At 60.2% G+C, this 18,153-nt stretch overlaps 7 protein-coding genes and 2 non-coding genes across 9 annotated transcripts; 4 read left to right on the top strand and 5 right to left on the bottom strand.

Annotated features, from left to right (window-relative positions):
- Window positions 1–538: 538 nt before the first annotated feature.
- Window positions 539–1,565, top strand: THITE_2109652 (mitochondrial 54S ribosomal protein YmL16). The gene is made up of 3 exons (XM_003650289.1): window positions 539–880; window positions 949–1,062; window positions 1,130–1,565. The coding sequence occupies exons 1-3, from the start codon at window positions 598–600 to the stop codon at window positions 1,495–1,497; spliced, it is 765 nt and encodes a 254-aa protein (XP_003650337.1). The 5' UTR covers window positions 539–597; the 3' UTR covers window positions 1,498–1,565.
- Window positions 1,566–3,048, bottom strand: THITE_2109651 (uncharacterized protein). The gene has a single exon (XM_003650288.1). The coding sequence runs from the start codon at window positions 2,921–2,923 to the stop codon at window positions 1,634–1,636; it is 1,290 nt and encodes a 429-aa protein (XP_003650336.1). The 5' UTR covers window positions 2,924–3,048; the 3' UTR covers window positions 1,566–1,633.
- A 353-nt stretch (window positions 3,049–3,401) lies between these two features.
- Window positions 3,402–3,491, bottom strand: THITE_t17. Its single transcript has one exon. It is a non-coding gene; the product is annotated as a tRNA-His (tRNA).
- Window positions 3,492–3,653: 162 nt separating this feature from the next.
- Window positions 3,654–3,996, top strand: THITE_157914 (uncharacterized protein; the record flags this gene model as incomplete). The annotated part of the gene is made up of 2 exons (XM_003650287.1): window positions 3,654–3,723; window positions 3,839–3,996. The coding sequence occupies 2 exons, from the start codon at window positions 3,654–3,656 to the stop codon at window positions 3,994–3,996; spliced, it is 228 nt and encodes a 75-aa protein (XP_003650335.1).
- Window positions 3,997–4,340: 344 nt separating this feature from the next.
- Window positions 4,341–5,882, bottom strand: THITE_2109649 (uncharacterized protein). Its single transcript, XM_003650286.1, has 3 exons — window positions 5,553–5,882; window positions 5,377–5,485; window positions 4,341–5,296 (listed from the first exon to the last, which is right to left on the bottom strand). The coding sequence occupies exons 1-3, from the start codon at window positions 5,697–5,699 to the stop codon at window positions 4,452–4,454; spliced, it is 1,101 nt and encodes a 366-aa protein (XP_003650334.1). The 5' UTR covers window positions 5,700–5,882; the 3' UTR covers window positions 4,341–4,451.
- Window positions 5,883–7,280: 1,398 nt separating this feature from the next.
- On the top strand, window positions 7,281–8,268 carry THITE_2126411 (uncharacterized protein; the record flags this gene model as incomplete). The annotated part of the gene is made up of 2 exons (XM_003650285.1): window positions 7,281–7,549; window positions 7,632–8,268. The coding sequence occupies 2 exons, from the start codon at window positions 7,281–7,283 to the stop codon at window positions 8,266–8,268; spliced, it is 906 nt and encodes a 301-aa protein (XP_003650333.1).
- A 581-nt stretch (window positions 8,269–8,849) lies between these two features.
- THITE_t16 lies at window positions 8,850–8,972 on the bottom strand. Its single transcript has one exon. It is a non-coding gene; the product is annotated as a tRNA-Leu (tRNA).
- Window positions 8,973–9,473: 501 nt separating this feature from the next.
- Window positions 9,474–10,710, bottom strand: THITE_2109645 (uncharacterized protein). The gene is made up of 3 exons (XM_003650284.1): window positions 10,256–10,710; window positions 9,673–10,196; window positions 9,474–9,610 (listed from the first exon to the last, which is right to left on the bottom strand). Exons 1-2 carry the CDS (start codon window positions 10,620–10,622, stop codon window positions 9,691–9,693), a joined length of 873 nt encoding a protein of 290 aa, XP_003650332.1. The 5' UTR covers window positions 10,623–10,710; the 3' UTR covers window positions 9,474–9,610; window positions 9,673–9,690.
- Window positions 10,711–11,592: 882 nt separating this feature from the next.
- Window positions 11,593–17,752, top strand: THITE_2109636 (uncharacterized protein). The gene is made up of 5 exons (XM_003650283.1): window positions 11,593–11,665; window positions 11,729–11,841; window positions 11,892–13,636; window positions 13,832–13,942; window positions 14,728–17,752. Exons 2-5 carry the CDS (start codon window positions 11,765–11,767, stop codon window positions 17,529–17,531), a joined length of 4,737 nt encoding a protein of 1,578 aa, XP_003650331.1. The 5' UTR covers window positions 11,593–11,665; window positions 11,729–11,764; the 3' UTR covers window positions 17,532–17,752.
- Window positions 17,753–18,153: the final 401 nt, after the last annotated feature.

Genomic DNA, 18,153 nt, shown 5'->3' with positions numbered 1-18,153 from the left:
AGGTGAGACCACGGACTCTCTCTATGACTACAACGGCTGCCGCCTGTGCAACAAGACAGCATCAAAACTGAACTTCGTGGGGCGGCGGCCAATGACGGTCCACGATCTGCATTCCACCTGAATCTATTCACAAAAACCCAAGCCCAGCTCTTAGAGCTGCAAATAGTGCAGTTGCCATTGCCAGGAGTGCAACTGGCCCGGGGGCTTTCAGTGATAAGACAGCCGGGTGACCGGGACTGTGACGCCTTTGTCAAGAGGTATCCTTGTGACTAAGCGAGCGTTTAGAAGCACCCCTTCACTGAGGCGCACCCATAACAGAACCCAACGCCTGAGTTGCTCCTGGCTTAATTGCAATGGGTTGCGGGGAGACACTAGGTGAATGTCAAGAACTGATGTCGAAGTTGATGAGGAGATTCAACATCGAACTGTCAGCTGACTGGCAGTTGACTTGGGGGAGCATGGATTACGCCCCTGTAACATGACTAAGCAGCAGAGGTGGACCCACCCACTTATCTTTTTCAAGTACAACAGCAGCATCCACGCATCCAGCCCTGGGCCGCAGTGCGTCGCGAGTTGCCAGTCCCGCCGCCGCCCACAATGCTCGCACCAAGGACAGGGAGGCAGGTCCTGCAAAGGGCGGTGTCCTCCGCTCCCTCGTCGACCGTCACATTACCGGGCTTCCTCGTCCCGGCCTTCCAGACGACGCCCGCCAACAGGCGAAGCTTCTCGGCAACGACCGTCCGCCCGTCAAAGCTCGGCAGGACACCGCTCTCGGTCCCGCCCGGCGTGGAACTCGCGATTGGGGACCTGTTCGTCAAGAAGGACGTGACATCGTACCGCAAGACCTACAAGAGGAAGGTGACGGTCACTGGGCCTTTGGGTGAGCAGCGCCGGCCGGAGACACACAGGTTGGAGGAGCAGTCTGGTCAGAGAACTGACCCATTGTAGGGCAACTCGAGCTCGAAATTCCCGATTACATCCAGATCGATCATGACACAGCGGCGAGAAAGGTGACGCTGAGCGTGAAGGACCGGGAGCAGAGGAATCAAAGAGAGATGTGGGGTATGCAGCCATTCGCAAACTCTCCGCAGACGGCCCGGGACGCAGCGCGCTGACAGCGTCTCGGCAGGGACCACATGGTCGTATCTCAACAACTACATTATGGGTGTATCAGAGGGGCACACGGCCGTGCTACGCCTCGTCGGTATCGGCTACAGAGCAACGGTCGAGCCGCGCCCGGAGAAGGAGGAGTACCCGGGGCAGCAGTTCGTCTGCCTGAAGCTGGGCTTCTCGCACCCCGTCGAGATGGGCCTGCCGAAGGGCATGAAGGCCAGCGCGCCGCAGCCGACAAGATTGCTGCTCGAGGGCATCAACAAGGAGCAGATCATGCAGTTCGCCGCCAACATCCGCAAGTGGAGAGTCCCCGAGCCGTACAAGGGCAAGGGCATCTTCATCAACGACGAGACGATCAAGCTGAAGCAGAAGAAGATCAAATAGAGGGCGCTGCCGATGCGATCCTTGTATGTCTAGGACTAGTTTTTTTTTCCCCCTTTTGCCGCCGGGATTTGGTGTGGCTGTATCTGTGCCATAGAATATGTACACTATCAGATGTCGCATCGCAAGGGGAACTGCTTCATTTTAGCCCAAGAACCTCTTGAACAGCCTCTAGAACCTGGCCGTGAACTGCCGCCGGCGCCGCAACCACACCGCTGTTGGTCGCCAGCGTCCTGCCGACGCCGAAGTCAAGCCGTTGCCCCTTGGTATCCGTGACCTGACCGCCCGCTTCCCTGACGATCAAGTCGCCCGCCGCGTGGTCCCAGATCTTCTCCTGGTATGTCTTGGACGTCGGGAGACGCAGATAGATATCCCCCGCGCCGCGGGCGATGGAGCCGTACTTGGCCTGCGAGTCCATCCGGACGCTGGGCTTGGTGATGCCCAGCTTCTGCGCGATCTGCGCGGCCTCGGACTGGTTCGAGTGGCCCGCCTCGACGCTCTCGCAGAAGCTCGCGCTCGACATCTCCGTGATCGGCTTCATCGAGATCCGCTTGCCCTCGGCCAGCGCGCCCGTGCCCAGCGGCCTGCTCCAAGCCCCTTGCCCGATGACCGCCGAGAAGATCACGCCCCTCCCCTCCTCATCCGTCTGGTTGGCGCCGATATCCGCCGTCAACGGCGCGGCATCGTCCACCGGCAGGTTCGGGCACCCGAGCACGCCCACCTTCACATCCCCATTCTCCAGCAGCGCCAGCGCCACCGCGTACTGCCCGCCCCTCAGAAACCCCTTGGTCCCATCGATCGGATCGATCGTCCACACCCGGCCGCGCCGGCCGCCCTCGCTCTTCCCGCGATCAATCAGCGCCAGCATGTCCTCCACATCCGCGACCGCGCCGCCCAGCAGCCCCTCGGCCGCGACGTCGTCCAGGCGGGTCTCGCGCACGAGCCGCCAGATGCGCTCGCGCAGCGCCGCGTCCGTCCGCAGCGGCGCGGCCTCCTCCTCGGCGACGATGGCGTCGTGCGGGAAGCGCGCGCGCAGCGCGGCGATGATCAGCGCCTGCGCGCCGAAGTCGCCCACCGTCACCGGCGACGCGTCGTCCTTGGCCACCGCGCCCTTGGTCCCCTTCTCGCGGAAGACGCGCTTGGTCAGCTGCGCCGCGCGCTGCACGGCCAGCTGCGCGACTTCCAGCTCCGCGGCGTAGATGGTGGTCATTGTTGCTGCTGTTGTCACGTGGCGGGTGGTGGTGGCCGGGGTGTGTCGGGGAGTGAGGTGGCCGAAGAGCAGGCCGAGGCGGGGGATGACGCTGGTGCTGGCGGAGGTGAAGATGGCCAGGATCAGGATCAGGAGCGAGAGGATGATGGTCAATGACGGGTGAGTTCTGAACAAGTTGGCTCTGGATCGCAGTGGCCCCTCGGATTTTCCCACAGGCATTAATTTCTGAGGGTTCCAGTTAAATTTCGCTGTTTGTTTGATTTAGCCTGCTTTTTTGTAAGTTCGAGTGCAAGCCCCGCATTTGGCAGTTGCGATGCGATTATGCTGACGTGTGGGGAGAGAGCTCCACAGCGTCTCTGTCGGCAGCCAGCTTCAACTTGCATTGCCAGAGCCCAGTTCTTCAGCCAGGCTGTTTGCATTCTCTAGATTCAAAGATCAGGAGTTTGGCATTTTCTGTGGTCATAGAATCGTCCGTCTCCTTATAAACTACAGCCAAACCCCGAGACCGAAGCACGGTGCATTCACAGGGCGAGACATTTCAGGTTGTCTCTCCGTCATGCTCAAGGCAACCTTGGAGTTTGCTAACACGCCAACAAAGATGGCTTGAGCCTAGCGCAAGTTCTTGATCGTGATTCCTGAAGACCTTTGGCCAAAATACATCAGCCCCTCAACTAAGAGGGTACAGGAAAAAAAAGGCTGGGATTGCCAGGAATCGAACCTGGGTCCTCTCGGCCGCTGTAAGTTCGGAAACCACAACGAGAAGTACTGACCACTATACTACAATCCCGTTTGATGCTTGTGGTGCGTCAGGACCAAACTGTCATGCTTTCCGGAGTAGGAAGGAGCTGCATGTCAATGCTTGGCGTTACATTCAGCAGAAAACATAAATTGGTCCAGTTGCTGGGGCAGGCTTTCACTTACTCCCTCCATCGTATTGTAATCGTTCGCCATGGAAATCGTTGACTTTGCAGAATGTTTGAAACAGGTCAATGGGAAGCTTCAGTTCCACTACGTTCAAGGTATACTTCAAAACTTCGGCAAGGCCCAGACTATTACCTCTCGAAACAGAACGACCAACACAGACAACATGGCGGTGTACATACCACGGCTGCCGCGAGACGAACGGCCGCGCAGCGGGGCTCTGCTCCCATCGGCACCGCGCAACGCTCATGGAAACGGTCAACTTCCGGAGCCTCAACAAATGCACCTCTATTTCGTCCAACGGCCGGCAGTCCGTCGCTGAGGAGGAGCTCAGGGCCGGTCTCGACGGTCTGCTGGACGAGATCCGCTAACCTGCACTCGCTCGGCCTGTTTGGTCCACAGCCACATGAACCCGGCCAACATCATGCTTGGCGATGAGGCCGGCTGGTCTTTATCGAATCTGACAGCTGTCCGTGTCAGGGCGAATCGATCTCGCAGCCTGGCACGAAAAGGACGCACGAATGGCAGGACCCCGCTGTGGAAGAGTCCGCGGAGCAGAGCGGTCTCGATGCGTTTGCGTTTGCGGACATCGAGGCTCGCTTGACTGGCCCGGTTGACATGCTGCAGAAATTGCAAACTTGGGCATGAAACTCGGACATGCTCCGACTGGCCATCATGGCGTTGACGCCGTAGTTCCCCCCCACTGTCTAATCCTTTCTATTAACTACGCTGCTTTCTCTGTTTCTAACAAGTCAACATGAAAACGGAAGTCCTCGGCACCATTTCTCCCACTGCAGCGTCCCCCCGCCTCTCCCATCGCGGACGCTCAGTCATACCAAATGGCATTCATGCCGAACCCGGGCTCGGGGATGCGCAGGCGGGCGACGCGGTGCAGGAACTCGTCCTGCCAGCGGTACATCTCGATCCAGCCCTCCTGGTCGTCGGTGATGGCGAGCCAGTCGTCGGACCAGTCGCACGGCGAGACGGCGTTGCTGTGGCCGCCGCTGGTCGGCGTCGGGTTGAGGCAGAGCTGGCGCTCGATGCTGCCGCAGTCGCGCAGCCGGAACGCGGCCACGTAGCCCTGCAGCTCGAAGCTGTTGGCGCGCGACGACGCGAACATGTACCGCCCGCTCGCGGTCAGCGCCACCACGTCCGCGCGGTACAGGCCCTTGCCGGTCGCCCGGTCGCGCGCGGGGATGCCCGGCGGGATCAGCGGGTAGCTGTGGTGCGTGTACACGGGCAGGTGCGTCGCCGGGTCGATGACGTACTCGCAGATGCGGTTGCCCGCCTCCATCAGCGCGTACAGGTAGTTGCCGGTCGGGTGCATGGCCACCCAGCGCGGGTGGTCGCCCGGGTCCGGGGCGTCGACGCTGCCAACCAGCTCGACCTCGCCCGTGGGCAGCTTGCGGTGCGTCCACAGCTTGTTGGCCGTCAGGTCGGCCGAGTAGAGGTACGTCTCGGTCGGGTCGAACACCATGCCGTGGATGCCCGTGTTGGGCTGGTACGGGTAGTTCTGGATGTTGGCCTCGAGCTTGCCGCTGGCCGAGACGGAGAAGACGTTGCCGAAGCCGGCGTGGTTGTAGAACGGGTTGGCATAGACGGCGTACGGCGGCTGCTTGGCCGCGAGGAGGAAGATGGCGCGCGTGTTGGTGTCGGGGCTGTTGGCCCGGGCTGGAGTGGGTTAGGACTCATTGTCTCCTGTCCTATCCATACATAAGCCGAATTGGGACGTGTAAGTGGGAGGAACCTACGGTCGCCACCGAGGGGATGCGACGCCTCATGGACGATCTCGGTTGGACTCCGCACGGCGAAGCTGGACCACTTCTTCATGGCAGCGCCGTAGAGGTTTTTCTTGGCATGCTGTCTCCATTGTGAGCGATGGATGCGGCAACGGCTATCAGCGGGTCATCACTTGTTGGTGTCGTACGTCGAAGGTCATCCATGATATCGGCTCGTCGTGGGGGATCTCGGTACGCTTCAGCAGCTTCAGCGTGAGGTTCTCATCGTCAAACTCAACCGTGAAGATGGCACCCGGCGGGGTCCAGGTGCCGACCATCAGGTGATGGAGGGGCATGGTTTCGAGGTGTCGGCAGCGGTGCCGGGAATTCTAAAGATGGTTTGTTGGACAGAGAAATGAAGCAAGCTCTCTACCCGGCCTCAACTTCCCACCGTGTAGCTAGGAAGTTACTACGTTTTGGCAACTCCTGTACTCCTGTGCATCGTTACCCCTCGACGCGGGCTCCCCAGCTTCCCAGCTTCGGAACTGCGATGTGGGGTCGGTCGGGAGCGGCGGCGGTAGTGTCGATGCATCACCACCTGTGCATTGCCCGCCGCGGTCGGCCACTTTATTAAAAGCACTAAGTGGTTTAATTAAAAGCACTACCACCTGGTCGGCCAATATGTCTCCCACCAAAGTTCGCAGCGAGCGTCACCACACAGCCTAACAAGCATGTCGAGACAAGGAATATCTTACAATGTCGCTAACTAATGATACTTTTTAGCTAATTCTGCATTTCTCTTAAAGCTGCGTTTTCTAGCCTCTTCAAACACACTAGCAACATCGTTAACTTGTAGCAATTCTTGTAGTAACATGTTAGCAAGGCCGCGTAGTGATGCTCGCTGCCAAGGTTTAGCGGGAGATGCACAGGTCGCCCCGGGGGATAGCTAGTACTCTTAAGAAGCCTGCATAGTATTTCTAATTGGGCTGCCAATCGGGATTTCTGTCTCGGCTGTGGGTGCTGCTCCACGCGACACGGGTCCCAGCATTCGCCGCAACCTTGTTCCCCCAGAGTCCGCACCACCACGCATCCGGCCAACCAGGATCGAGGGGTTAAAGGCTCATCCCGGGGCTGCTGCCAAGCGACAAGTCGTGAGGCCGAATTGCATCCATTGTGCACACCACCGCCGCAGCGCAGCCCGGAGCAGCCGGCCATGGAGAGGAAAGGAGTTCTCCTAGGAAGGAGTGTCAAGGGACAGGACCGGCTCTAGCGAGCGGCGACTGCAGTAATGCCCCTGGATGCGGATAGTCGCAGGTCACCGGGCAACGAACATAGTCGTAATTCGATGGCATCGAGGAGGAGCAGTGCGCCACCTAATTGCAAACACTTATGAACGACTCAGGCGGCGGCAGGTCCAAGAGCACGACAGCTGGTGGGCATTGTCGGTTCTGCCAGGCCGACAGGCCGAGGCGGGCGTCCCTTGCGCTGCCGAACCCACGGGTCCCATGGCAGGGCTAAATTTGTCCCGACTTCCCTCCCTCGCCGACCCCACTCCCGTGGTGCTGACCCGGGGATGGACAAGCTGCCGTGGCCGCACCCCGACTTGTCCACCACGGGGAAAATGATGCCACATGCGTGGCCCACAACCTATCACGTCGGCTGGATTCACAATCCGCCGTGATGCTTCCCCGCGGGAGGGAGGGCGAGTTGAGGCGGGTGCCGGATCCTGGGGTCCATTTAAGTTGAGACATCTTGCTCGGTCCAATTCTGCTGTCCTGCTCTCTCATTCACATCTCAGTCCTGTCAGTCAGTCTTGTTGGGCTTTCAAGATACCAATACCCAAGCGAGTCTCACATACAATTGTCCTTGCTCCCCCCTAACCAACAGAACTCTCTTGCACAACCACATATCACCCAAACACAAACCACATCATCACAATGGCCTCCGACAAGCCGTCCCACAGATTTGACCCCAATTTCACCAGCCAGGTGATTAATGCCATGGGTCCCAAGACGTCCCCGCGCCACCGCCAGGTTTTCGGTGCCCTGATCCGACACATCCACGACTTCGCCCGCGAGGTCGAGCTGACCGTCGACGAGTGGATGGAGGGTGTGAAGTTCATCAACGCCCTGGGCGAGATCTACACCAAGAGCAACAAGACCCGGAACGAGACCCACCGCATCTGCGATATCCTCGGTGTCGAGTCGTAAGTCTTGACTCGTCGTCTAAGCTTCATTCTTTGTGGTCTGTCTAGTCCGTTCTGAGCTGACATCATCCCCCCATCTCAGCCTTGTCGACGAGATCACCCACAAGATCATCTCGGAGACGGGCATTGACCCGACATCGTCGTCCATCCTGGGGCCCTTCTGGTCGCCCAACGCGCCGTTCCGCGAGCTCGGCGACGTCATCTTCCAGGACGGCGTGCCGCCGAACGGGCGCGTGGCCAAGATGCACGGCGTGATCCGCGACATCACGACGGGCAAGCCGATCCCGGGCGCCGTGTTCGACATCTGGCAGGCGTCGGCCAACGGCAAGTACGACTTCCAGGACCCGGAGAACCAGACGCCCAACAACCTGCGCGGCAAGTTCCGCGCCGACGAGAACGGCCGCTACTGGCTCTACTGCCTGCACCCGACCGCCTACTCGCTGCCGCGCGACGGGCCCTCCTTCCAGCTGCTCACCCTCATGGACCGCCACCCGATGCGCCCCGCCCACATCCACTTCATGGTCACCCACCCGGACTACCAGGCCTGCACCACCCAGCTGTACCCCAGCGACGACCCGTGGATCAAGAGCGACACCGTCTTCGCCGTCAAGGACGACCTCGTCGTCGACTTCAAGCCCCTCCAGGGCGACGACAAGGCCACCCTCGAGCTCGAGTACAACATCAACCTCGCCCCTAAGGGGTACAAGGGCAAGATCTGAAGGGTATTGCGAGGAGGCGTGATGAGAGGGTCTGCTGAGCGTGAGAACCGAGTTTTCTGGATATATGTTGCTGTGTGTGTATATACCCTGCTCGCAGAGCGGACCGTGGGAGGAGGGGTTTTGAAAACTGTTTATTTAGCGCTGGCATCTTTTCTTTCCTTTTAGGTTCTGGACATCTTGTTGCTGTTGTCCATTGCACGATCATGGCCATCTGCTGATGTCTTCGCGGAGAGTCGGTTCGATGAGAAGATGCCTGCAGACTGTTGCAAGATGCTTTTCGGGTTTAAGGGCCAGCGCACCAGAAAGGGGACCAATGTACTGTACCGCAAGCAGCGAGTGATGAAGCTATAGCCAAGCAACTACGAGCGTGCTTGTTACCATCCAAAAGAGCCCGACTGCCAAGTAATGATAGCCAGCTTGGAAGAGAGCGTGCTGCCGCAGAGCCAACACCACTTGGTTACACCCCAAGGGGGAAGAACGATATCCCGGCGGACAGCTGAATCCGCAGAGCAAAAGAAGATCAGTTATCCCCGGTCTGCTAGTAACACAGAGAGGAGGACAAAAGAGATGGGACATCAAAATGACAAGGGTGAGATTCGAACTCACGCCCCTTTCGAGACCACGGAATTCTCGGCTTGGAGAATAGGGATTAAGGGTTTGCAAACACCTTAACGTGGCGCCTTGGACCGCTCGGCCACCTTGCCATTTTTGTGCGAGATGTTGGCCTGGTGTGGGGGAATGAGGGTTTTCTGCAAGTGGATGTGGATGGGGACTGGGCGAGGAACCTGCGTATGTGGGTGTAAGTGGAGTCAGGGGGCTTGTTGGGAGCGTTGAGCGGATAACCGGGGACCAGGAGCTTTATCTTTCATATCCACTGGGTCCTGGTTGCTGTGTTGGAATCTGAACTGTGGATGGTGCTGTCCATATGTATGGTATTGGGGTGATGAATCAAAAGGTTGGAAATGGACAGCAAGTGTGGGTGTGTAGGCCCTCTAGTTTCTTCCATGTTTTTTCCATTCTCACGTCGGGGATTGAAGGTGGATGACTCCATCCAGGCAGAGCCTATGTTGTGTGCAACGGCCGACCGGCAAGGGAACTTGCCAAATGAAGAGCTGCTCGCCGCAGCCAACCACTCAGTTCACGCTGAAAATAATTTCCAAGCTCAGGGGACTCCAAGAGAAATAAACGAGAGCCGCTCGCGTCAGGCAATGGCCAATGGAGGGCCCCTCCCGGGAATGCGCTGACTTGAGCGGGTTGACAAAGCTGTTCATGCTGGATTCGACGTCCAGTTTGCGCCTGGATCGAAGGTTGGTTCAAAGACAATGCCTCACTCCCCATCGCCCTGCCCCTCGCTTATCAGCACCGAACTGGCTGGATATAGCATTTTGTTGACACAGTATGTACATAGCCCCCTGGTGATCTCTATTTCTTCTCCTCCGGCTTCTCCTCTGGTTTCGGCGTCGGAAGCTTGAACGTATCGGGCGTCCGGTCCACACCAGGCCCGACCTGCTCCCACGCGCTCGATCCCCCCTCAAAATTGCGGAACGCCTGCGTGAGCTCGAGCGGCTCCGTGACGATGCGCTTCTTCTCCTCGTCGTAGCGGATCTCGGTGTAGCCCGTGAGCGGGAAATCCTTGCGCAGCGGGTGGCCTTCGAAGCCGTAGTCCGTCATGATGCGGCGCAGGTCGGGGTGGCCGACGAAGAACACGCCGAACATGTCGTACACCTCGCGCTCGTACCAGTTGGCGCCGTCATAGACGCTGGTGGCACTGGGCACCGGCGAGACCTCGTCGGCGTATGTCTTGACGCGGATCCGCGCATTGTGGCGGACGCTGAGCAGGTTGTAGACGATCTCGAACCGCTGGTCGCGGGTTGGGAAGTCGACGGCAGTGATGTCGCTCAATTGAGTGAACTCGGCGGCGGTGTTGTCTAGCAGAGACCATTAGCGGTCGCATGTCGGATGGCTCCCCTCGCCGAGGACGCCTTACACTTCAGAAAGGAAAGGACCGGGACGACGCCGGACGGGCAGATGTAGATGGTCAACTCGTCCTTCCAGACGCTGAACTGCTGGATGTACTTGGGCAGACAGCCCATGAGCCACGAGCCGTACTTGTGCAGGTTGTCGGCCTTGGACTGGTACTTGTCGGCCGGGTTGACGAGCGGTGCCTGGAGGGTGCCGACGTGGTCGCGGGGCGCGGTGCGCGGGTTCTGGACGTCCTTGGGCACGGCGACGCTGGCGCGGGCCGTTGTCGCGAAACACCGCACCACGGCGGCGTCGCTGCGGGCGGCCACCGACGGCTTTGCCGGCCGCAGCGCGGAGGCCAGGGCCCTGTTTCTGCAGAGCTTGCTGGCCATGCTCGGAATCGAGAGGGTTGCTGGGCCAATTGATCGAGAATCAGCCGGTGGCCTCGATCCTGGACGGCGGCTTGCTGGGCGATTTGACTTCCGATCCGGATTGACGTTGAGCTTGGAGCTTGGCCCCCGAAACCGAGGTTGTCCACGTGGTATGTCACGTGACTCAGTATTGGATGCTTCGGCAGTTGTACATTTATCATGCTTGATTACTTTGCCCTTTTTCAGTAGTACTTGATAGGCAATGTCTTGTCTAAAAGTTGCCCGTGTTGGCTGCTCATTTGTGCCAGTGTCTTGTTCCTCCACTGCCTCACTCTCAAATCGTGTGCATGCTTGCACCTGTCACCGCTGGGCGCGCTCATGCAGCCTGAACCCCGAGTTGAATCTTCAAAGCATTCCCTGGGGCTTGGGCCAACCATAAGCGGCGCGACACGTGCCACCTGACGCTAAACCAAAACCTGCTTAGCTCGCTCCCAGAACCTTTCCAGGTTCTCTCGAAGGCTCTGCGTCGCCTCAATTCCTCCTCTCAACACTCGACCCGCCTCGCCGCCGATTTGCACCCAAACATCTCGGAGCATGCCCAGCTCCTCACTGTAAATTCTCCCTACCAGGCGTTCATCAGAGGGATATTTTCTTCTTCCTTTACTTCCTCCCCGCTTGACTGTCGCATTCATCCACGGCATCAGCGATACGTAATTTTTACCTGCCTCTCAACTTCGCGCCCAGCGTCCGGCATCCATTCCGCGACCAACCGTTTGGCTTGCCCCTCTCTGGCCTTGCGAGACCACGTTGCTCAGTCCTGCACCCTAGCACGCGACAACACCCGCAACCATGGCGCCACAAGACACCTTCATCGACGATGAGGACGACTGCTGGTATGCACGGTTCCCTCGGCCAGCCTGCCCAGTGGCCGCTCTCTCCACGACCAGCCGAGTCACCTTTTCTGGTACCAGGTCGGCCCGCTAACTGCACGTGCTAGCCCTCTTTGCATCGAGGAGTTCGATCTCTCCGACCGGAACTTCCGACCATGTCCGTGTGGCTATCAGGTACGGACATGGACCTTGTGTTGCCTCTCCATTCCTCGGCGGCGCCGCTGACCGCTGCTGCAGATCTGCCAGTTCTGCTTCAACAACATCCGGACAAACATGAACGGTCTGTGCCCGGCATGCCGGCGCCCGTACGACGACAAGACTATTCAGTGGAAAGTTGTGACGCAGGAGGAGTAAGCTAAGTCGTCCACGTGTTTGGTTCTCTCGTGCTGACGGTATCTAGGATTGCCGAGTTCCGAGCGAATATCCAGAAAAACCAAAAGAAGCGTGCTGCCGAGCAGCGCCAAAAGGAGGCACAGAAACGCGAGGCCGAGAAGGAGAATCGCAAGAACCTCGTCGGCGTTCGGGTCGTCCAGAAGAATCTGGTTTATGTGACTGGATTAACACCAACCGTTCGCGAAGACGAGCTGCTCAAGACTCTGCGCAAACCCGAATTCTTCGGCCAATACGGCAACATCCTGAAGATATCCATCAGCAGCCGCAAGGGCAACGACGGCCAAAACCAGTCGCTCGGCGTCTACGTCACATTCGAGAAAAAGGAAGACGCCGCGCGCTGCATCCAGGCAGTTAACGGCTCCCAAAACGGCGACAGGGTGCTCAGAGCTCAGCTGGGGACAACCAAGTATTGCTCTGCTTGGCTTCGACATGAACAGTGCACGAATCGGCAGTGCATGTTCTTGCACGAGTTGGGCGATGAGGAGGACAGCTACAGCCGGCAGGATCTGTCTTCGATGAATAGCATCAACTCGCAGAGGCCTATCCCAAACGCTGGCACGTCTCGTTCTGCTTCGAGGCAGCAAGCTCACCCCTCCCCTTCCCCTGCCGTCGCGCAGCCCATGGCGAGAAGCTCTAGCAAGGACGGGTCCGACAATGGCGACGGGCCCGCGCTTCCTGCCTCGGCAAACTGGGCGCGTAATCCGCAGGTCCGCAGCCGGCGGGGCAGCTATGCCACCAGCGGTGCCGCTCCCAGTCCGGCTATCTCGAACTCGCTGCCGGCAACTGCCGAATCCGCCGTTGAAGAAACACAACCCGAATCCTCGACCGCCGGGCCTTCGGCTCGTGCTGCCCCGGCCGCGGGCCAGTCAAAGTCCGTCAGTACCGTGATCGAGAAGGCGAAGCAGATCCCCCAGGACGCTCTCAAATCGCTACTCAAGTCTCTCGAGGGCTGCTCGCTCGCATGGCCCAAGCCTGGAGGCGATTTGCCACCCGACGAGTTCAACAAACTGTATCCACCGCTCTTTGATACCCGTGGCGGGATGCGGCGGCGCGCTCAACGGGCGGCCGAGGAGAGCAGCAGTGTCGGCGACCAGCAGTCGGGCGGCGTTCGCGAGCCCTCGGAAGGCGAACCGGAGAGCAGCGGTAGTCTCGCGCTAGGCGGAGAGCCCGAGGACCGCGATCATGGCCGTGACGGCACCGGCTTCGATCCGCGTCGCGTTGCCCAGCCGCCTATCCAACGGGGTGGCACGGATGGGCTCTTCAGCCAGGCGGTCGGGTCGGGCTTTGCTCAGACGGCTGCGAGCCTGGGGTCCATCGGGAGCCGCACGATGACGCCTCAACAGCCAACGTACATGCGCCAGCCAGGTGCTTTCGTCGACCACCTCTCTGCGCAGGCGAACTTGTTCCAGGGCCAAGGTCACAATCGCCAGGGTTCTCGCTTCAGCTTCGCCAACGACGGCAGAGACGCCGCCTCGGCCACGTCTGTGAAGTTGGCGGCGAACCCCCGCATCATGGCGCAGCAGGCCTCGATGATGCCTTCGTCTTTCCCCAACCAGCCCACCGGCCAGTACTACACCACTTCCATGCCCGGACCGCCGCCGGGCCTCAAGTCGACCGGCACCACGCCCGGCGTGTTTGGACAGCACGGATTCGGCTCGGCCGGTTTCGGCGGCATGTCCAAGGACACCAACGAGATGCTGCAGATCTTGCGCGGTCGGGGGGCTGGCTCCCAGGCTCATGACGCCGGAAAGCGTGAGTACATGTTCTCTTCCTTTCCTCATCAGTACCCGCTCTCCGCCTCCTCCACTCCAGCTCCTGCCTCGAGCCACCTGGCAATGCTCTATGGTTCTCAGCCTGGAGCCTTCCAAGACTTGGGTTCAAAGCAGAAGAAGAAGGGGAAGAAGCACAGACACGCTAACACTTCCTCCTCTGGGGGGAGTGGCTTAGTAGATCTTGCGGACCCGAGTATCTTGCAGGCGAGAATGCAGTCCCAGCAGCACATGCAGCAACAGGGCAATGCCGGCCTGGCCCAGGGACTGTTCAGTGGTCAGTCGCAAGGTGGGTACGGCAATCCGGCCATGATGTACAACCCAGGCTATCGGGCCTGGTGATTCTGTCCGTCGAGGAGGAGCACCTCGGCTATGGCGAAGGCAACTTTTCGCTTTTTTTTTTTTTCTTTCTTTTTTTCCACTACACTCTTGGGGGACCAGGGGGCGGGGAGCGACGTCGTCTTCTTTCTTTTCCAGCTGTCGCCCTTATATATCACAACGGCGTTGGTGGGCATCGAGCGGGTTTGAGAGTTCTCGGGACAGTTATGGTGTTTGGGCAGGTCTCCCGAGGCATGGAGCATCACACAAGCGCCGGTTTCGCATTTGGGAATCATGCCCTGCATTGGCGTCATTTGCATTTCTGGGCGAGAGAAGGATGGGGGCCTCTCTCGGGGGGCGTTCGCACACTTCTTATACCGCGTTTTCGCGTTTGCGTCCCTATTTAGGGACTTCGCGTCGCAAGGGTTAAGCTTGGGTCACGTCAGGCAAGCTCTCATCGTCTTCCTCGGGTTCCCCCATGTACGTTAACTTTGGGCCCCAGGTTCATGCGCCGTCGGGGTTGAGGTGGCATTGGTGGCCAAGAATATATTATCCTTACACCGCGTCAATGAACTTCTCGCCCGCCCTACACATTCCCCCAAGACGATGATGGCCTCTTGGCGTAACCGAAGCCCTCCTGTACATAGCATGCGCTGGCTTGTGTCGCTCCTTCCCCGACCCCCTGGTCCTCCTACTTTCCTGTTGGCATATCTTTACGTTTTGCCGGAGCGAGAGGCTAATCTTGGTTTTCCGTAGATGACGGCCTCCCATCACTGGACGAGGTGAGATCGAGCATAGATGCTCTCGTTGCCGACGAACCTATCGACACAACCATCCGCCTACCTTCCAGTGCATTCGAGTCCCTGGGTCGCTCGGGCACCCCATCGGTTCCGCCCGGCTTCTCCTTCCCGAGCGCGCATCCATCGCCCGCAATCTCACACTCGTCCCTTCCGGCGACAAGTGTTGGGCGCCAAACGCCTCCAGTCGCACTGCCAAAGGTTCCGGTAAAACCGGCCGCTCCTGTTTCGAGTCCGCTCATCAAGAAGGCCGTCGCGCCGTCCGTGCCCGAGGCCAAGAAGGCTGTGAAAGCGCTTGCCGCCGAGAGCGGGCTGTCGAAGGACATCGCCAAGGCGAAGTCGCAAAAGATTTTGCAAGACGAAGACTTCCCAGCCCTCAGCTCGCCCAAGCCTCAGGCAGCAGCCACGCCGGCCGTTCAGCCCAAGGCAGCGGCAAACAAAGCTGCTGCGTCGAGCAGCAAGAAAGCTGCAGAAAAGCCGGCGGAGAAAGCGAAAGACAAAGGAAAGGGGAAGGCCAAGGAGAAGGAAGAGTCTGCGCCTGCGTCAGCTCCCGTAGCTGCACCGGCGCCCGCGTCTGAGCCTGAAAAGAACAAGGCGCCGAAGCTGGAGACTAAACCTCTGGGGAAGGCTGCCGAGAAGAAGCAGGAGAATCGTCCGGTCCCTGGCATCCTGAACATCGCGGCGGCAACCAAAGCGGCACAAAGCAAGAATGTTGAGTCACAGTCGGCGACTGCAACAGACAAAAGCGCGGCAGATCGCGAGTCTGCTTTCCCGGCTCTCCCGGCGCCCACGCCTGTCTCTGTCTCGTCTCCGCTCACCCGGGCGGCTCCGAAGACGCTCAGAGTAGTGTCCACGCCCAAGACGACGGAGCCGCCGACGACTCCGGTCCAGGCGATTCCTGCTGTGAGGTCGGTAGCGGCTGCAGCCATCCGCCCCGAGACGCCCCTGAGCGAGTTGATCTCGGACAGCGCCTCTATCATATCAGCCTCCATCTCGGCCTCGCGGACAAATTCTCCTCCCCCCACCAAGGTTGGCTCCGCGCCGGTCCGCACGACCACCAAGAGCCAGCAGCGTAAGCAGCGCAAAGAGGCCCTGAAGAAGGAGTCTGCGACCATCGCCGCGCAGCCGGTCAAGGCCGAGCCGGCTGTCGAGATCGGCCCCATCGTTGGCCGCAAGAAGAAGCAGAAGAAAGAGAAGGAGAAGCCGAGCAGCATGAATGCAACTCCCGTTGCGAGCCGTCCCGAGACGCCGCTAGCGATCCATCCGCCGTCGGCCAAGGAGGCCAAGGAGGCTGCCGAGGCCAAGGAGGTCAAAGAGGTCAAAGAGGAATCGTCGGCTTATCGGTCGACCGCCAACGAGACTACCACACTGACTGGCGAGCCGTCGGTGCAGAAGGGAAGGCAGGGCGACGTGAAGAACACCGGCGAAAAGCCGGATTCGTCGACGCCGCGAACTCTGCCAAGCCCGGCCTCAGTTCTTCGCGAGTTGCAAGCAGCCGGCTTGGTGTCCGACTCGGTCGACAGCCTGGCGCTCTTCAAGCCCGTCAACGTGCAACTCGACAAATCGCGGAATGACGCCCACACTGCCGGCCTTCGGGACCAGGCCGCTAAGAACATGACGTCGACCAAGTCCATCGTCACCGAGGACGATCAGGCATCGCTGCTCGCGGGCAAACCGGTGCGGAAGGTCATGGACGGCACACGGATCCTTCTCACGCCGAACGGGGACTGCATTCGCAACCTCAGCCCGGAGGAGGAAGACCGCTTCCTGGAGCTCCAACAACGTGTCGCCGAATCGACCGCAAGCCCGGCCGCTTTCGTCCCGTCGCGTCACGAAGCCGGTGGCGGCTTCAGCCTCATCAAGGGCCGCGCCGTGCCCAATGGCCCGCCCAGCTACTTCCCGCCCGCGCCCGGCGCCTATCCCTCGGACCCTGTCAACAAGATCCAGCGCGAGGAGGCCATCTACTACATCAACCAGTATGTCCTGCCCCGGCTGAACCTCAATGCTAGGGACATGAGTCTGCCCAAGGCCATGTCCTCGTGGACAACCGACCCGCGTGGCACTGTCCCGGCCAACCTCAGCTCGGTCGCGCCCTGGCTGTACGGCGGCATCGGCGGACCCAGCGCGCACGACGCTGTGGATGCGGGCACCGCGCCCCCGGAGCTCAGCTACCCTGGCCCCGTGGGCGCCTTCGCCGACGACCTGCCTCCCCACCAGCATCATCACCAGCAGCTGAACGCTGCCTCTTCCCTCCCGAGCATTCCCTCCTCCGGGCACGACGACTTCGGCGATCTCAACGCCCAGCTGCCCACCGTGGAAGAAGTCTTCGGCTCCGCGAAGCCCCACCACCATCATCACCACCACCACCACCATCACCACCATCACCACCACCCTAATCAGCAGCAGCAGCAGCAGCAGCAGCAGCAGCAGCAGCAGCAGCAGCAGCAGCCCCCGCCGCCCCCGCCTCCCCCGGCCTCCGCGGCCGCCACCGCAGCGATCAACCTCACCTCCTCGCCCAGCCCGTTCGGCAACGTCCCGCTGATGTCGCTCGAGGACGCCGAGCAGGCGCTGGCCGCCGCGCGCAAGGAGACGGAGAAGCTGGAGAAGAGCCTCGCGCAGCTGATGCGCAAGAACAAGCGCTTGTTGATGGCGGGAAGCAACAACAACAACAACACCGGCCATGCCGCTGCTGCTACTGCTACTGCCGCGGTTGGGGTTAGTGTTGGTGCTGGCGGTGGAGGAGGAGGAGGGGGCGCGCATTGACTAGCCTGGGCGTCGGGTACACCTGCACCTGCACCGCCGCCGCGGCGCACATCGGCGTCAGCGTCGGCCTCGCCATCCGCATCGGTTGAGCGGGCACGAAGAAGAGGAGGAGGAGGAGAAGGAGGAACAAGAGGTGCGGGGGGAGGAGGACTGCTGGGACGGCGGGAGCGGGACGCGGTCTCGGCCGTCGCGCTGGCGCGCGTGCTGCGCGGGCTAAGCAGCCTGGGCGAGGCCGCGTTTGCGGCTGTCTGGATGGCCGTGCTACTCGTCGAGAGCGTGGTCGCCGTCGCGGCGAGGGGCGCCGTGCTGGCTGTTGAGATCGTCTGTGCGCTCCTGGACTGGGTGGGCGCCGAGTATTGATTATCGTAGGGTGGTTAGTTATGACCACAGTTTTGTGGTTAGTTGTGACCACCCCTGGAAAGTTGTTGGTTGTTGGGTATGTATGGATTGGGTCTTTCTTGCAGCTGGACTTGGGTTTGGTTCGGCTCGGACTGGGATGCGAGCCAGGGATATGCGAGCGTTGGTCTCGTTGGATCAGGTCAGGTTACTCCAGCGCGTTGGGCTGGTTGCAGCGAAGCGGGTGAAATGCGGCCCTGACGGCCGGAGCCTCTTCTTAGGGTTA

The sequence above is a fragment of the Thermothielavioides terrestris genome, chromosome 1 (genome assembly GCF_000226115.1).
Source record: "Thermothielavioides terrestris NRRL 8126 chromosome 1, complete sequence".
NCBI lineage: Eukaryota > Fungi > Ascomycota > Sordariomycetes > Sordariales > Chaetomiaceae > Thermothielavioides > Thermothielavioides terrestris.
The sequence above is the reverse complement of the archived record's forward strand: the minus strand, read 5'-3'. Positions and strand labels throughout refer to the sequence as shown.